This window comes from Oncorhynchus masou, chromosome 29, assembly GCF_036934945.1.
Source record: "Oncorhynchus masou masou isolate Uvic2021 chromosome 29, UVic_Omas_1.1, whole genome shotgun sequence".
NCBI lineage: Eukaryota > Metazoa > Chordata > Actinopteri > Salmoniformes > Salmonidae > Oncorhynchus > Oncorhynchus masou.
Genome location: NC_088240.1, coordinates 88,727,169 through 88,743,546, shown reverse-complemented (window position 1 = coordinate 88,743,546; position 16,378 = coordinate 88,727,169). Strand labels below are relative to the sequence as shown.

The 16,378-nt window shown below is 34.2% G+C and overlaps 1 protein-coding gene across 1 annotated transcript in view; it reads right to left on the bottom strand.

Annotated features, from left to right (window-relative positions):
- The window catches only part of LOC135520933 (choline transporter-like protein 4), a 30,419-nt gene that overhangs the window by 6,662 nt on the left and 7,379 nt on the right, over nt 1-16,378 (bottom strand). Inside the window, exons 10-21 of the mRNA XM_064946809.1 lie at nt 14,739-14,851; nt 14,290-14,412; nt 13,857-13,956; nt 13,675-13,767; nt 11,785-11,890; nt 11,363-11,622; nt 10,593-10,687; nt 10,287-10,390; nt 10,052-10,125; nt 9,823-9,893; nt 9,469-9,563; nt 8,685-8,769 (exon numbers count right to left, since the gene is read on the bottom strand). Coding sequence (XP_064802881.1) covers nt 8,685-8,769; nt 9,469-9,563; nt 9,823-9,893; nt 10,052-10,125; nt 10,287-10,390; nt 10,593-10,687; nt 11,363-11,622; nt 11,785-11,890; nt 13,675-13,767; nt 13,857-13,956; nt 14,290-14,412; nt 14,739-14,851 — 1,319 coding nt within the window. The remainder of the gene's footprint in view (nt 1-8,684; nt 8,770-9,468; nt 9,564-9,822; nt 9,894-10,051; nt 10,126-10,286; nt 10,391-10,592; nt 10,688-11,362; nt 11,623-11,784; nt 11,891-13,674; nt 13,768-13,856; nt 13,957-14,289; nt 14,413-14,738; nt 14,852-16,378) is intronic.

The following is a 16,378-nucleotide window of genomic DNA, read 5'->3' as shown; positions in this document are numbered from 1 at the left end:
TTATACCTTACTATACTGTACCTTACCATACCTTAATATATTATACCTTACTATACTTTACCTTACCATACCTTAATATATTATTCCTTACTATACTGTACCTTACAATACTGTACCTTACCATACCTTAATATATTATATCATACTATACTGTACCTTACCATACCTTAACATATTATACCTTACTATACTGTACCTTACCATACCTTAATATATTATACCTTACTATACTGTGCCTTACCATACCTTAACATATTATACCTTACTATACTGTACCTTACCATACCTTAATATATTATACCTTACTATACTGTGCCTTACCATACCTTAACATATTATACCTTACTATACTGTACCTTACCATACCTTAATATATTATACCTTACTATACTGTACCTTACCATACCTTAATATAGTATACCTTACAATACTGTACCTTACAATACCTTAATATAGTATACCTTACAATACTGTACCTTACCATACCTTAATATATTATGCCTTACTATACTGTACCTTACCATACCTTAATATATTATACCTTACAATACTGTACCTTACAATACTGTACCTTACCATACCTTAATATATTATACCTTACTATATTACACCTTACTATATTACACCTTACTATACTGTACATTACTATACTGTATCTTACTATATTATACCTTACTATATTGTACCTTACTATATTATACCTTACTATATTGTATCTTAATATATTACACCTTCCTATATTACACCTTACTATACCTTACTCTACTGTACCTTACTATATTATACCTTACTTTATTATGCCTTACTATACCTTACTTTATTATACCTTACTCTACCTTGCTCTACTGTACCTCACTATATTATACCTTACTATACCTTGCTCTACTGTACCTTACCATACTATACCTTACTATATTATACCTTACTATATTATACCTTACTCTACCTTGCTCTACTGTACCTTACCTTACTATACCTTACTATATTATACCTTACCATACTATACATTACTATACCTTACTATATTATACCTTACTATACCTTACTATATTATACCTTACCATACTATACATTACTATACCTTACTATATTATACCTTACTATACCTTACTATATTATACCTTACTATACCTTACTATATTATACCTTACTATATTATACCTTACTATACCTTACTATATTATACCTTACTATATTATACCTTACTATATTATACCTTACTATATTATACCTTACTATACCTTTATACCTTACTATATTATACCTTACTATACCTTACTATATTATACCTTACTATATTATACCTTACTATACCTTACTATATTATACCTTCCTATACTATACCTTACTATATTGTATCTTAATATATTACACCTTACTATATTACACCTTACTATACCTTACTCTACTGTACCTTACTATATTATACCTTACTTTATTATGCCTTACTCTACCTTGCTCTACTGTACCTCACTATATTATACCTTACTATACCTTGCTCTACTGTACCTTACCATACTATACCTTACTATATTATACCTTACTATATTATACCTTACTCTACCTTGCTCTACTGTACCTTACCTTACTATACCTTACTATATTATACCTTACTATACCTTACTATATTATACCTTACTATATTATACCTTACTATACCTTACTATACTATACCTTACATACTATACATTACTATACCTTACTATATTATACCTTACTATATTATACCTTACTATATTATACTTATACCTTGCTCTACTTACCTTACCTTACTATACCTTACTATATTATACCTTACTATACCTTACTTACTATACCTTACTATATTATACCTTACTATATTATACCTGTACTATACCTTACTATATTATACCTTACTATACCTTACTATATTATACCTTACCATACTATACATTACTATACCTTACTATATTATAACCTTACTATACCTTACTATATTATACCATATTATACCTTACTATATTATACCTTACTGTATTATACCTTACTGTATTATACCTTACTGTATTATACCTTACTGTATTATACCTTACTATATTATACCTTACTATATTATACCTTACTATATTATACCTTACTATATTATACCTTACTATACCTTACTATATTATACCTTACTCTATTATACCTTACTATACCTTACTATATTATACCTTACTATATTATACCTTACTATATTATACCTTACTCTATATTATACCTTACTATATTATACCTTACTATACCTTACTATATTATACCTTACTATATTATACCTTACTATATTATACCTTACTATATTATACCTTACTATATTATACCTTACTATATTATACCTTACTATACTATACCTTACTATACTATACCTTACTATACTATACCTTACTATACCTTACTATACCTTACTATACCTTACTATACCTTACTATACCTTACTATACCTTACCTTACTATATTATACCTTACTATATTATACCTTACTATATTATACCTTACTATATTATACCTTACTATATTATACCTTACTATACCTTACTATATTATTATACCTTACTATACCTTACTATATTATACCTTACTATACCTTACTATATTATACCTTACCATACTATATATTATACCTTACTATATTATACCTTACTATACCTTACTATATTATACCTTACTATACCTATACTTATTATATATTATACCTTACTATATTATACCTTACTATACCTTACTATATTATATATTATACCTTACTATATTATACCTTACTATATTATACCTTACTATACCTTACTATATTATACCTTCCTATACTATACCTTACTATATTGTATCTTAATATATTACACCTTACTATATTACACCTTACTATACCTTACTCTACTGTACCTTACTATATTATACCTTACTTTATTATGCCTTACTCTACCTTGCTCTACTGTACCTCACTATATTATACCTTACTTTATTATGCCTTACTATACCTTGCTCTACTGTACCTTACCATACTATACCTTACTATATTATACCTTACTATATTATACCTTACTATACCTTACTATACTATACCTTACCTTACTATACCTTACTATATTATACCTTACTATATTATATACTATACTATATTATTATTACTATATTATACCTTACTATACCTTACTATATTATATTATACCTTACTATATTATACTTACTTACTATACCTTACTATATTATACCTTACTATATTATACCTTACTATATTATACCTATATTATACCTTACTATATTATACCTTACTATACCTTACTATATTATACCTTACTATATTATACCTTACTATACCTTACTATATTATACCTTACTATATTATACCTTACTATACCTTACTATACCTTACTATATTATACCTTACTCTATTATACCTTACTCTATTATACCTTACTATATTATACCTTACTATATTATACCTTACTATATTATACCTTACTATATTATACCTTACTATACTATACCTTACTATACCTTACTATATTATACCTTACTCTATTATACCTTACTGTACCTTACTATATTATACCTTACTATACCTTACTATATTATACCTTACTATATTATACCTTACTATATTATACCTTACTATATTATACCTTACTATACCTTACTATATTATACCTTACTATAGTATACCTTACTATATTATACCTTACTATATTATACCTTACTATATTATACCTTACTATATTATACCTTACTATATTATACCTTACTATATTATACCTTACTATATTATACCTTACTATACCTATACCTTACTATATTATACCTTACTATACCTTACTATATTATACCTTACTATATTATACTATACATTACTATACCTTACTATATTATACCTTCCTATATTATACCTTACTATATTATACCTTACTATACCTTACTATATTATACCTTACTATATTATACCTTACTATATATTATACCTTACTATACCTTTACTATATTTATACCTTACTATATTATACCTTACTATACCTTACTATATTATACCTTCCTATACTATACCTTACTATCTTAATATATTACCTTACTATATTACACCTTACTATACCTTACTCTACTGTACCTTACTATATTATACCTTACTTTATTATGCCTTACTCTACCTTGCTCTACTGTACCTCACTATATTATACCTTACTATACCTTGCTCTACTGTACCTTACCATACTATACCTTACTATATTATACCTTACTATATTATACCTTACTCTACCTTGCTCTACTGTACCTACCTTACTATACCTTACTATATTATACTTACTATACCTTACTATATTATACCTTACTATACACCTTACTATATACTATATTATACCTTACTATACCTTACTATATTATACCTTACTATATTATACCTTACTATATTATACCTTACTATATTATACCTTACTATATTATACCTTACTATATTATACTTACTATATTATACCTTACTATATTATACCTTACTATATTATACCTATACTTACTATACCTTACTATATTATACCTTACTATATTATACCTTACTATATTATACCTTACTATATTATACCTTACTATATTATACCTTACTTACTATATTATACCTTACTATATTATATTATACCTTACTATATTATACCTTACTATATTATACCTTACTATATTATACCTTACTATTACTATACCTTACTATATTATACCTTACTATATTATATTATACCTTACTATATTATACCTTACTATATTATACCTTACTATATTATACCTTACTATATTATACCTTACTATATTATACCTTACTATACCTTACTATATTATACCTTACTATATTATACCTTACTCTATTATACCTTACTACCTTACTATATTATATTACTATACCTTACTATATTATACCTTACTATATTATACCTTACTATATTATACCTTACTATATTATACCTTACTATACCTTACTATATTATACCTTACTCTATTATACCTTACTATACCTTACTATATTATACCTTACTGTATTATACCTTACTATATTATACCTTACTATATTATACCTTACTGTATTATACCTTACTATATTATACCTTACTATACCTTACTATATTATACCTTACTATATTATACCTTACTATATTATACCTTACTATATTATACCTTACTATATTATACCTTACTATATTATACCTTACTATATTATACCTTACTATATTATACCTTACTATATTATACCTTACTATATTATACCTTACTATATTATACCTTACTATATTATACCTTACTATATTATACCTTACTATACTATACCTTACTATATTATACCTTACTATACTATACCTTACTATACCTTACTATATTATACCTTACTATATTATACCTTACTATATTATACCTTACTATATTATACCTTACTATATTATACCTTACTATACTATACCTTACTATATTATACCTTACTATATTATACCTTACTATATTATACCTTACTATATTATACCTTACTATATTATACCTTACTATACCTTACTATATTATACCTTACTATATTATACCTTACTATATTATACCTTACTATATTATACCTTACTATATTATACCTTACTATACCTTACTATATTATACCTTACTATATTATACCTTACTATATTATACCTTACTATATTATACCTTACTATATTATACCTTACTATATTATACCTTACTATATTATACCTTACTATATTATACCTTACTATATTATACCTTACTATATTATACCTTACTATACCTTACTATATTATACCTTACTATATTATACCTTACTATATTATACCTTACTATATTATATTATACCTTACTATTATATATTATACCTTACTATATTATACCTTACTATATTATACCTTACTATATTATACCTTACTATATTATACCTTACTATATTATACCTTACTATATTATACCTTACTATATTATACCTTACTATATTATACCTTACTATATTATACCTTACTATATTATATATTATACCTATATTATACCTTACTATATTATACCTTACTATACCTTACTATATTATACCTTACTATATTATACCTTACTATACCTTACTATATTTACTTACTATATTATACCTTACTATACCTTACTATATTATACCTTACTATATTATACCTTATTATATACTATACCTTACTATATTATACCTTACTATACCTTACTATATTATACCTTACTATATTATACCTTACTATATTATACCTTACTATATTATATATTATACTATATTATACCTTACTATATTATACCTTACTATATTATACCTTACTATATTATACCTTACTATATTATACCTTACTATATTATACCTTACTATATTATACCTTACTATATTATACCTTACTATACCTTACTATACCTTACTATATTACACCTTACTATATTATACCTTACTATACCTTACTATATTATACCTTACTATATTATACCTTACTATATTATACCTTACTATATTATACCTTACTATATTATACCTTACTATATTACTATGTTATACCTTACTATACCTTACTATATTATACCTTACTATACCTTACTATATTATACCTTACTATATTATACCTTACTATATTATACCTTACTATATTATACCTTACTATATTATACCTTATTATATTATACCTTACTATACCTTACTATATTATACCTTACTATACCTTACTATATTATACCTTACTATATTATACCTTACTATATTATACCTTACTATATTATACCTTACTATATTATACCTTACTATATTATACCTTACAATATTATACCTTACTATATTATACCTTACTATACCTTACTATATTATACCTTACTATACCTTACTATATTACACCTTACTATATTATACCTTACTATACCTTACTATATTATACCTTACTATATTATACCTTACTATATTATACCTTACTATATTATACCTTACTATATTATACCTTACTATATTATACCTTACTATACCTTACTATATTATACCTTACTATACTATACCTTACTATATTATACCTTACTATACCTTACTATATTATACCTTACTATATTATACCTATATTATACCTTACTATATTATACCTTACTATATTATACCTTACTATATTACTATATTATACCTTACTATACCTTACTATATTATACCTTTCTATATTATATTATACCTTACTATATTATACCTTACTATATTATACCTTACTATATTATACCTTACTATATTACACCTTACTATATTATACCTTACTATATTATACCTTACTATACCTTACTATATTATACCTTACTATATTATACCTTACTATATTATACCTTACTATACCTTACTATATTATACCTTACTATACCTTACTATATTACACCTTACTATATTATACCTTATTATATTATACCTTACTATACCTTACTATATTACTATACCTTACTATACCTTACTATATTATACCTTACTATATTATACCTTACTATATTATACCTTACTATATTATACCTTACAATATTATACCTTACTATATTATACCTTACTATATTATACTTACTATACCTTATTATATTACCTTACCTATACCTTACTATATTTATACCTTACTATATTATACCTTACTATATTATACCTTACTATATTATACCTTACTATATTATACCTTACTATATTATACCTTACTATACTTACTATACTATATTATACCTTACTATATTATACCTTACTATATTATACCTTACTATATTATACCTTACTATATTATATTATACCTTATTATATTATACCTTACTATATTATACCTTACTATATTATACCTTACTATATTATACCTTACTATATTATACCTTACTATATTATACCTTACTATATTATACCTTACTATATTATACCTTACAATATTACACCTGTCTATATTATACCTTACAATATTACACCTGTCTATATTATACCTTACTATATTATACCTTACTATACCTTATTATATTACACCTTACTATATTATACCTTACTATACCTTACTATATTATACCTTACTATATTATACCTTACTATATTATACCTTACTATATTATACCTTACTATATTATACCTTACTATATTATACCTTACTATACCTTACTATGTTATACCTTACTATATTTATTATATTTTATATTATACCTTTATACCTTACTATACCTTACTATATTATACCTTACTATATTATACCTTACTATATTATACCTTACTATATTATATTATACCTTACTATATTATACCTTACTATATTATACCTTACTATATTATACTATATTATACCTTACTATATTATACCTTACTATATTATACCTTACTATATTATACCTTACTATATTATACCTTACTATATTATACCTTACTATATTATACCTTACTATATTATACCTTACTATATTATACCTTACTATACTATACCTTACTATACCGTACCTTGCTATATTATACCTTACTATACCTTACTATATTATACCTTACTATATTATACCTTACTATATTATACCTTACTATACCTTACTATATTATACCTTACTCTTCCTTACTCAACTGTACCACAAGACCACCTTACCCTGTTAGAGTTATAGTGGTGTAGGTTTTGGAGGGTTAGGTGGTGTTGTGGTGTTGGAGGGTTAGGTGGTGTTGTGCTGTTGGAGAGTCAGATGGTGTTGGTACTCACAGAAGCAGAGAAACAGGGTGTCAACACACATGCTGTAGACACTGAAGAAGCCCTGAGCGATGAGGTAGGCTCCGGCCATCACTGTCTGCAGAGCAACATTACGACAACATAGCTGCATGAGCACCAATCAATACACTGCTGACAATACATACAGTAAATGTAACTTTAAAAATACACGGCAGTTAGCAACACAGGCTACTGCGTTAATAGTCTCATATCCGCCTCCGCAGTGGCGCAGTGGTCTAAGGCACTGCATCGCAGTGCTAGCTGTGCTGCTAGCTGTGCCACTACAGATTCTGGGTTTGAGTCCAGGCTCTGTTGCCGCTGGCCGCGACTGGGAGACCCATGGGGCGGTGCACAATTGGCCCAGTGTCGTACGGACTAGGGGAGGGTTTGGCAGGGAGGGATGTCCTTGTTCCAGCGTGCACTAGTGACTCGTGTGGCGTGTTGGGCGCAATGTACGCTGACACGGTTGCCAGGTGTACTGTGTTTCCTCCGACACATTGGTGCGGCTGGCTTCTGGGTTGGATAAGTGCTGTGTCAAGAAGCAGTTTTGGTTTTTGACCTAGCATTACACAGCTGATTCAAATGATCAACTAATCATCAATCTTTAATCATTTGAATCAGCTGTGTGGTGTTCGGGTAAAAAACTAAACTTGCACCCCTATGGGTCCCGAGGACCGAGTGTGGGAAACGCTGGTCTAATGTGTTCATCGAAGATAGAATGTCAATGAAGAACTGTGAGTGTTGAGTGTTTGGTAACAACACTGTTGCATGGACGTACCAGGATGGGAACCCAGTAATAGTTGAGCATCTCGGCCTGGAACGTGTCGCCAGGCAGGCGGATTTGTCCAGAGAAGAAGAAGAAAGCCAACACACCTGATAAAACAGAGGCAGGTCAGCCATTAGATCATTATAATAGTCCTACTTCCTTAGTGAAGGAAAACAAGATGCTGATAATAAACACAACCACTGAAGAGAAAATGGCCAACACAATAGTTATCAGGTTATCATAGTAACAAGTTTGGCATGACAAGGACTGGCAAGTAAAGAAATGTTGGCAGAAACAGACTGGATTTCAGTCTGCTATTCATACTTAAAGTTCAAACAAATGTGAGTTCAGGTAAACTTCTCTTACCAACTATTGCCACCACTAGTAGTTTGCCAAAGAATATGAGCATGTCTGTCACTCTGTCCAGTAGCACCACCCTGTGGACAACAAGAGGATGACACATTAAGGAATCTTGATAACCAGGAAGCATCTTACATAGAAACCAATATCAATGTCTTTGACTATATTGGAAGTAAAGGAACAATAAAAATAAAAGAGAGCAGAAGATCGACCAGCCAAATAAACCCAGTCTTACCGTCCGATGTGCCTCATCAACAGACTGTATGCATTTTTGGCTGACACACAGAAGCTCTCCCCGTAGATGGCGATCTATCAGTCATTCAGAATGATGCATTACTGACATTACTGACGAAGATGAACTGCATGTTGCTACACCAATAATAAATGACCAACTGAGCTAGAAGAGGTGCATGGATGCTAATGGCTGCTAAAAGGAATGCCAGACAGTGACAGACAGTCATGTGACTGACCATGATATAAGCGTTCCTGTTGAGGATCTTCAGGAAGTATTCCAGACACCAGAAGCAGCATCTGAGACAGTTAAACAGGAACCGACCACAGGCACTCTGAGAACCTGGAGACACATCACAACATGGGATTCCCTTTAGTCAATGACTGGGGAATCATACAGTCACATCAATAGGATGCTCCCTTTAGTCAATGACTCATAAAACCACGTCTATTTGTACATACTGTGTGTATGTGTTTATGTGTATGTGTGTTTGTGGCGTGTGGCGTGTGGCGTGTGGCGTGTGTGTGTGTGTGTGTGGCCTTACCCCTGGTCTTATGGTTCAGGTACTCCAGCACCAACCTGACTAGCTGGAAGCAGGTGAGGAGGAGGGCTCCAAATGCCAGAGAGCCCACGTGGTACCTTCCAGGAATGGAATAAATAAACACATTTCATAATGAACTCCATATGAACACACGAGCAGAACCCAACGTCTGCTACTGAAATACACCACATTAGACGCAGTCTAAAAAGATATGACATCAAATATCTCTTCACACTGACCCATCATTATGCTTAGCTTATCTACTACAACTAGTGCCCTCATATTCAAGGTAGGTAAGCTTTGTGGTATTTTGGTATTTTATTAGGATCTCCATTAACTGTTGCAAAAGCAGCAGCTACTCTTCCTGGGGTCCACACAAAACATGAACCATAATACAGAATGACATAATACAGAACATCAACAGACAAGAACAGCTCAAGGACAGAACTACATACATTAAAAAAAGGCACATGTAGCCTACATATCAGTAGATACACACAAACTACACACAAACTATCTAGGTCAAATAGGGGAGAGGCATTGTGCTGTGAGGTGTTGCTGTTTATTAGAGCAATATGTGATGGAAGGAAGTTCCATGCAATAAGGGCTCTATATAATACTGTACGCTGTCTTGAATTTGTTCTGGGTTTGGGGACTGTGAAAATACCCCTGGTAGCATGTCCGATGGGATAAGTGTGTGTGTCAGAGCTGTCTGGCTTAAGGCACAATCCTATGTCCCCACCCACAGAAACCCTTAGTCCCTCATGTCTTACTGTAGAGTGCGTATGAAGCACTGGGACAGGGTGAAGGGTGAGATTTCTGCAGGCTTGCTGAAGGCCCAGTAGTATGAAGCGAAGGTCCCAGCCAGGGTACATTGGCCCAGGGCGATGACAAAGTTCACACACCACAGGAAGGCAAAGACGTTGAAGGCCTGCAGGTAAACCAGGTTCTGCTGGAACAGGCCCGTGTCATCGTACCTGAAGAAGATGCAGCGCACCGACGGGCAGTATGGGTAGGCCGAGGAGTTGAACGTCTGGGTAGGGAAAGGAAAGGACAGGGGAGGAGGAGAGAAATATGGGACAAGTGGGAGGCAGTGTTTCCCCTAGTTTACCTAATTTCAAGGTGGGTTGCAAACATGGGGTTCTGACATCAGAATCATTTGTCAATTGAAACCAATAGAAGCGAAGCCATCTACCTGTGGCTTGCAGGTCTCAGAGCCGTTGATGAGACTACACTTATCTACAGAGGGGTCGCTAAGAGACACCACTCTGTAGAGAGGGGCCCCTGATGTGACCAAGTATCTTTTGGGAGCCTCGAGTCAAGGACACAACCAAACTAAAGGCAAAACAGAACCATCATTTTTTTTGTTTCTGTTCCACTGTTCCGACCAGGAAACAAAAGTTCTGAATCGGTTCGAAGTCATTGTTTATATCGTTCCTTTCTCTTCCTTTTTAAACCTCTGAAATGTTTTTTTTTTACATTTAGCTCGACTTTACCAATCAGTGTGGATAGAGCAGCTTGTTATGGAGAAGGCAAGCTATTTACATGACTTTACCAATCAGTGTGGCTCGAGCACCTTGTTATGCAGAAGGCAAGCTATTTACATGCATTGGACAGACAAGTGTAGGGCGTGAGATGTGACTGAAATTTTGCGGGTGGGGTGAGAGCGAGAGAGGGTGGAGGAGGAGTCTTGAAGCACTGGGCATCTTGCTGTTATGACATGCATTATCTGAACTAGGCCACAGAATTATACCTAGGAGGAGCGGCTTCTATGAAGGAACTTTTAATGTCTTTGAACTTGAGAGTTGGCTTAACGATGGACCACAAGCTTGTGTGTGCAGAGCAGCACAAGAATTAAAATTAATCCAATGTGAAATGTGTTAATAATAGTATCTGAAAAGATGAATCCATTATTCTGTACTAAAAAGCCTCTCTCCCCAATTTCTGAATCACGCTTGTAACGTCAGAAGGCTACAGTAGACTATACTTTGAAGGGGGCGGGGCTACAGTAGACTATACTTCGAAGGGGGGGGGGCTACAGTAGACTATACCCCGGGGGGGGCTCCAGCAGACTATATTTTGGAGGGGGAGTGGCTACGGTAGACTATACTTCGGAGGGGGAGGGGCTACAGTAGACTATACTTCGGAGAGGGGGGGCTACAGTAGACTATACTTCGGAGGGGGGGCTACAGTAGACTATACTTTGGAGGGGGGGGGGCTACAGTAGACTATACTTTGGGGGGGGGGGGCTACAGTAGACTATACTCCGGATGGGGAGGGGTTACAGTAGACTATACTTCGGAGGGGGGGCAGTAGACTATACTTCGGAGGGGGAGGGGCTACATTAGACTATACTTCAGAGGGGAGGGGCTACATTAGGCTATACTTCGGAGGGGGAGGGGCTACATTAGACTATACTTCAGAGGGGGAGGGGCTACATTAGACTATACTTCGGAGGGGGAGGGGCTACATTAGACTATACTTCAGAGGGGGAGGGGCTACAGTAGACTATACTCCGGATGGGGAGGGGCTACATTAGACTATACTTCAGAGGGGGAGGGGTTACAGTAGACTATACTTCGGAGGGGGGAGGCACAGTAGACTATACTTCGGAGGGGGAGGGGCTACATTAGACTATACTTCGGGGGGGAGGGGCTACATTATACTAAACTACCGAGGGGGAGGGGCTACAGTACACTATACTTGGGAGGGGGAGGTAGCCTACACACAGACACTGGTAAAGATTTTCAGTTGGCAGGCAGACACTGGAATACGTTTCTGAGTGACAGAGACTCTTTGCATAAGCGCTTTGTTGTGTTTTTTTGTGGGACTGTAAAAAAATGCCTGGAACCAAAAAGAACGTTATTAACCGGTTCCCATGCTTTTAAAATAACGGTTCTCTTCCAGAACAGTATAGATCACTTTCGTTCCCGATTCTCTCTCTGTTCCTCTAAAAATGTTGTTCTTTTCTCGTTTTCTGTTCTGTTCTAACCCCTGGCTAAAACACACATGACAAAATAAGCAGTGAAAATAACCATTTAGCTTTTGGAAATGGAAACCCCATGTATGATGGGCCAAAGGATACAGGGAGGTCATTCCCCAGTAGGCCACACACACCACCAGCAGAACAAAGGTAAACAGAGGGTAGAGCAGGGTGGACATCAGGTAACCCACCACCCTGCCGACAGAACACACACATTACACATCATTTCATACAGGATAAAACATTAATAAATACAATAAATCAAATCTGAGGCAATGTCCGACCTGCTGGACTCCTCCATGAGAGCAACAGCAGCAGAGAGTCTCCTCCTGAGACAACTAAGCACCAGAATCAAAATGGACTCCCACACGCACAGGATGATCACTGAGGAAAGAAAGAAATAGTGATTTTTATTGAGCTGGCCAGGTTTCCCTTGTAAAAGAGGTCCTCTGACCTCAATGGGACATCCTGGATAAAAAAGGTTAAATTAAATAGAAACATATGCCAATCTTTGGACACAGGAGGCTGGTGGCACCTTCATTTGGGAGGATGGGCTTGTGGTAATGGATGGAGCGGAATGAGTGGAATGGTATCAAATACATCAAACACATGGTTTTGCTTCGTTCCAGATACTATTATGAGCTGTCCTCCCCTCAGCAGCCTCCACTGATATTGGCCCAATATAACCCATAGACAGTACATAATGATCAAACTCACAGAAAGCAAGCCAGGTCTCTTTGACTTGAAGGTAGACTGAGATATTTGTATTGAAGCTTAGATCACCGAACTTCAGTTTAGAAGTGCTGAAATGGTAGTATTCTGAGTAGCAGTGCCATATTCCTGGGGAGGAGAAGAACCCATTATGCAAATTCTGTCATAATTATAGATTTAACAGAAAAACAGACAAGGCTAGTATGTGAGTATAAAATAGTGATTGCTAGACACAAAAGATTGGAAAGTCAAAATAGTCAACAAAAGCATGTTGACCCTTGTCTTTCTTGTTTGCAAGCAGACAGACAGACAGACAGACAGACAGACAGGCAGGCAGGCAGGCAGGCAGGCAGGCAGGCAGGCAGGCAGGCAGGCAGGCAGGCACACACACAACACCACCACTTTATGGCCAGGCCAGCCAGGCCAGGCTGCAGGGCTGTATGAGCCAGACTTACCGTAGCCTCCCACCACCAGAAGTCCCACCATGAGAATCCAGACCAGGACAATGGCCAGGTACCTCAGCAGCAACAGGAACACCACACTGACTAGCAGAGCCAGCGTCAGACCACTGCAAACACAGCACACAGCACACTGTTGGAGAGCAGCTGAGGCATGGTATGGGCATGCTAAATACTCTGACTGACTGACATTAGTGTTGGTTGGTTGACAAGCAACTGTCCAGAGCAACCACCAGACCACTATAAACACAGCACACAGCACACTGTTGGAGAGCAGCTGAGGCATGGTATGGGCATGCTAAATACTCTGACTGACTGACATTAGTGTTGGTTGGTTGACAAGCAACTGTCCAGAGCAACCACCAGACCACTACAAACACAGCACACAGCACACTGTTGGAGAGCAGCTGAGGCATGGTATGGGCATGCTAAATACTCTGACTGACTGACATTAGTGTTGGTTGGTTGACAAGCAACTGTCCAGAGCAACCACCAGACCACTACAAACAACTAGACATCCAATGTCTATACTGACATACCACTTCTAATACATGGTCAACACATTGCTTCATACTAAGTGGTAGGATAGTGTGGATATTGGAACAGAGACAGCTCAGGCATGGTATAGACATACAGTGTAAAACACCAGTGGACTAGTTGGTGCTGGTAGACTGACAAGATTTACTGTTGGTTGGTTTACTAGCGTTAGTACCGGTTGGCTGTTGACGGTTGGCGCGGCTGGTAGCCTAGCGGTTAAGAGCCGGCTAGGGGAAAATCTGCCGCTGTTCCCTTGGGCATGACACGTAACCCTAATTGCTCCTGTAAGTCAATCAGATTTTACTGCTTGTGTGAGTTCCTTGATGTGGAATAGAGTTCCATGTAACCATGGCTCTATGTAGTACTATGGCTCTATGTAGTACTATGGCTCTATGTAGTACTATGGCTCTATGTAGTACCATGGCTCTATGTAGTACCATGGCTCTATGCAGTACCATGGCTCTATGTAGTACCACAGCTCTATGTAGTACTATGGCTCTATGTAGTACCACAGCTCTATGTAGTACCACGGCTCTATGTAGTACTATGGCTCTATGTAGTACCATGGCACTATGTAGTACCATGGCACTATGTAGTACCATGGCTCTATGTAGTATCATGGCTCTATGTAGTACCATGGCTCTATGTAGTACTATGGCTCTATGTATACTATGGCTCTATGCAGTACCATGGCTCTATGTAGTACCATGGCTCTATGTAGTTGCATGGCTCTATGTAGTACTATGGCTCTATGTAGTACCATGGCTCTATGTAGTACCATGGCTCTATGTAGTACCATGGCTCTATGTAGTATCATGGCTCTATGTAGTATCATGGCTCTACGTAGTACCATGACTCTATGTAGTATCATGGATCTATGTAGTACTATGGCTCTATGTAGTACCATGGCTCTATGTAGTACCATGGCTCTATGTAGTATCATGGCTCTATGTAGTACCATGGCTCTATGTAATACCATGGCTCTATGCAGTACCATGGCTCTATGTAGTATCATGGCTCTATGTAGTACTATGGCTCTATGTAGTACCATGGCTCTATGTAGTACCATGGCTCTATGTAGTACCACGGCTCTATGTAGT